We start from the raw sequence: 3,678 nt of genomic DNA on the forward strand, positions 1-3,678 counted from the left end.
TGTATGAAATTGCTCTTTACCAAACAGCACAGAGAGAAGGGTTGCATGCATTTAGCAAGTTTGCTGCTTAGTGAAGTTATTTCTTGCTGAGAATCTCATCAAGAAAAACTTTTTGGACTTAGCAAAACAATTACGTTTTGCTATTTTTTAATTTTCAAACTTATTGTTGCAAGTTCTGTTTCCTAAATTGTAGTTATCTGTATCCAATTCTGACCATGGCAGCAAGCTTGGCTCTTAGTGGCATCGGAGCACCCGCTCTCTCTCTGCCTGAACAAACTGTGGCCCTTCAGATCGGTACTTGTAGTGCAGCTGAAATGTTGGACAGAGTTAGAAAGACACAGGTATATATTCTTTCTGGGGTCTCTAGGCAGGTGGAGAGTGAGCTGAAAGGGTTCAAGAGGTCTGTACAAAGGTTAAGTTCTAATATGAATGACCAGTCCCCAGTTGTTGGGATTCAGAGGTGGAAACGTTCTATCAAGGCTTGCTTATTGAGATGTCAAGATACCTTGGTCAACTTAGAGAGGTGGGTGAAGAGGGAGATGAACTCTTGGAGGGGTGTCTTCTCTCGTTTTGAAAAAATGGTTAGCAAAGCAGATCAAAACTTGTGTAGGACATGTAAGATGGAGGAGAAGCATAGGAGGTCTTTCTATGGAGAGAAATGTGATAAGGAAAAAGAGGCAGAGGCCAATCAGGATCAGGAAATTGTTGATCCTTATGCCCCTAGCCCACCATCATCTCCACCACCACCCCCACCTCCACTGCCGGCCCAAAGTTGCCATCCACACCACTGGGTTGTCATTTCAGTGGATATCCTGTCTCCTCCTGAGTTTGACGCCAAAATGTCAGAGGATCCTCGTGAGTTTTTAGTGAACTTAGAGAAGTTCTTTAAGCGTAGTGGGTGGAATGAAAAAGTTTGGCTATCTCAAGTAGACAACCACTTGAAAGGGGCAGCTAAGAAATGGTGGGAATATAGGCAGGAGACAGTAGACGGCTGGCATGACTTCAAAGTCGCCTTCTTGCAGTACTGTGAAAGGATAGTTGTTAGAGAGGCCATCAAGAGGGACTTAGATCTTCCTCAACGTCGTTGGGAGCCCCTTGAGCAATTTGTGTGGAAGAAAAGAGCCTTGTACCATAGACTTTATGCTGAGGCCAATGAGGAGGAAATGATCCGTTACATTATTAGTACTCTACACCCAGAGATCAAGCGCTTCCTCAAGTCCCCCCTCCCCAAAACAATGGACCAGCTAGTGCAGATGGGGAAAGAAATCCAGTTTGATTTCGAGCAGTCAGAGAAACAAACTCTTAAAGCATCTTACTCAGATGAGCAAATTAGCACCAAGCTGAATGTCATTGTCACTAAGGATCCTTATGACAGCAATAGCAATAGCCTGATCACTGAGAAAGCAGGTTACATAGAAGCATGCTAAGTGGGGAATCTTGGAAACTTTGGAAATTATGCTCTTGAATGAAAATTACTTTTTAGACTTTGGAAGAAAAAGTCAATTTAGGCTCAGAACCTGAATGAAAGTTGTAGGTTTTCTGCAAAAAAGTTAAGACAATCAGTTGGTATAAGGTGGATTTGACAATGAGATTTTCTAATCATAGAGACATTTGTCAAACGGATATAAATTTATTCATTATATGAGGTGCAAAGTTAGAGATCAATTAATTCAGATCTAAGCAATCGCAGAAATAATACAAGATTTCTAGGTTTTCTTATGTGAACAGGACATATTACCCTGCATGTAGCAAGAATATAAGCAGTGTTTGTTCTCTATGACCACAGAGTAAATGGAACTAGAGGAAAGTCTGAAATGTCACAACTTTGTGTTGCAAAAAGTAGAAAAAAAACTTTAAATCAAAGTTCTCTTTTTGCACAAATGATGGGTGAAACCATTTACTGTTAGTGGGAGAAGTTCAAATAGTGTTCTGCCTTATCCCTTTAAATAATTTTGGGGGATGGCATAGGTACGAAAATTCACAGTTTGTTGAGTTTTAAGAGTATTTTTATATGTCGAATGTATAAGAAAGAAAAAGCCTATTTTTGATACTTCTTGCTATAATCATCCAATCGAATGTGATCTCTATTGTACATAATGCGATCTATTGTAAAGAGCGAGAAAAACCATTGAGTTGTGACTTTTTACTATAATTGTTAGTATTTTTATTAGAAAGCAATAATATGCTTCTAAGTCTATGGAAAACTTCAAAAATATTGTCATGAATGGAAATGTAAATTTTATTTTTATAACAATTCTGAAAATGTTTATTTTTTTTTGGGGGGGGTGAGGGGGGAGGGAAAATCTATTATAGTAGTCAAGATTGTAGAATTATACTTTTGATGTTTTTGAATGTATATGAAAATACATAGTAGCAATTTTCGTTGAACAATAATCTGTTGCATCGAAGTCGAACCAAAATTGTTGAATGTCTTACGTTTGTGGAATCTTCCAAATTAATCATTGGACATTTATAGACACTTGATGGACATTTTCTTATATTTACATCCATCTCCATGAATTGGAAGTGAATAGTTTCAATGGACAAAAACAAAATGGACCAGAGAACCATTTCTGTACCTACAAAGTAGATACGTATGACCATGAATCAACGTTCTTGGCTATGCCAACCATTGCCGTTATCGAAGTTGCCCTTTTCTCTGTATGAGGGGGGGTGTGGAATGTAGGACTCTCTCAGTCAACTTCACTCAGGAATATCTGCAAAATTCAGGAGTTTTTGAACTGCCACATTGGACTATATCTCAACAAAGTTGAACATACATCAAGTCCCGAAGTCCAGGTAGTGATCGGAGGAGTCTTTTCTGGTCAATATACAAGGAAGAAAGATACCATCAAAGGGTACTGCTCTTCCCAACATCTATGAGTTTGGTCACGAAGAAGGCCTATCCGATGAGCTGGAAACCCTTTGTAGAGCAATGTAAGTATTTGAGTTGATTGAATTATTGATAAATATTAATATATTATCTAAAAAGTAAACTAGAATAAAATTACAAGTCACAATATATTAATTTTAGACTCAATTTTCATAGTCCTACCTGTCTTGGTGGCTTAAGGTTAGATATCACACCATGTGTGGAGTTTATAAAGCTAAATTGTTCACCCCCTATTGTAGTTAGTCTATAAAACATAGTTATATGTGTAAAGTCAACTGTAAGCACAAAAGCCCAATACTCAACCATCTTTATCCTTTATTTTCAGATGCCAAATCAAGTCTTCTACCTTCATCTTTCGGCAAGTCAATGGCAATTATGGCAAGTCAACGCTCTTAGTCTTTCTCTTGTCTGCTTGACCACCAGTTCAAGTGGAAACTGATACCTATCATCAGGCACACAAGTGGTCAGCTCTGAAAAGATCTTCCAACACTTCCGTATATGGACTTCTGGAACCCACTATGGACTTTATGTCAAGAAAATCTCCAAAAATGCTATGGAAATTGTCAGAAAAGGAGACTCAACAGAAATAATCAACATACGAAAAGCAATGGTTTCAACTAAATGCCAGCTTTTTTCAACTAAAGTACCAGCAAATACAGATCTTCATCTACAGACATCCAAGCCTCCACCTCTATAAGGCACCATTAAAGCCTTGCAATTTTGTAGGACATTTCTAAACCAGCTAAGCTTGCCCATGATATCCGATTTGAACTCTATGTTATTAC

At 38.2% G+C, this 3,678-nt stretch overlaps 1 protein-coding gene across 1 annotated transcript; it reads left to right on the forward strand.

Annotated features, from left to right (window-relative positions):
* The first annotated feature begins 215 nt into the window (after nucleotides 1-215).
* On the forward strand, nucleotides 216-1,427 carry ARC (activity regulated cytoskeleton associated protein). Its single transcript, XM_066578910.1, has one exon. The coding sequence runs from the start codon at nucleotides 216-218 to the stop codon at nucleotides 1,425-1,427; it is 1,212 nt and encodes a 403-aa protein (XP_066435007.1).
* Nucleotides 1,428-3,678: the final 2,251 nt, after the last annotated feature.

Source organism: Eleutherodactylus coqui, chromosome 9 (assembly GCF_035609145.1).
Source record: "Eleutherodactylus coqui strain aEleCoq1 chromosome 9, aEleCoq1.hap1, whole genome shotgun sequence".
Lineage (NCBI taxonomy): Eukaryota > Metazoa > Chordata > Amphibia > Anura > Eleutherodactylidae > Eleutherodactylus > Eleutherodactylus coqui.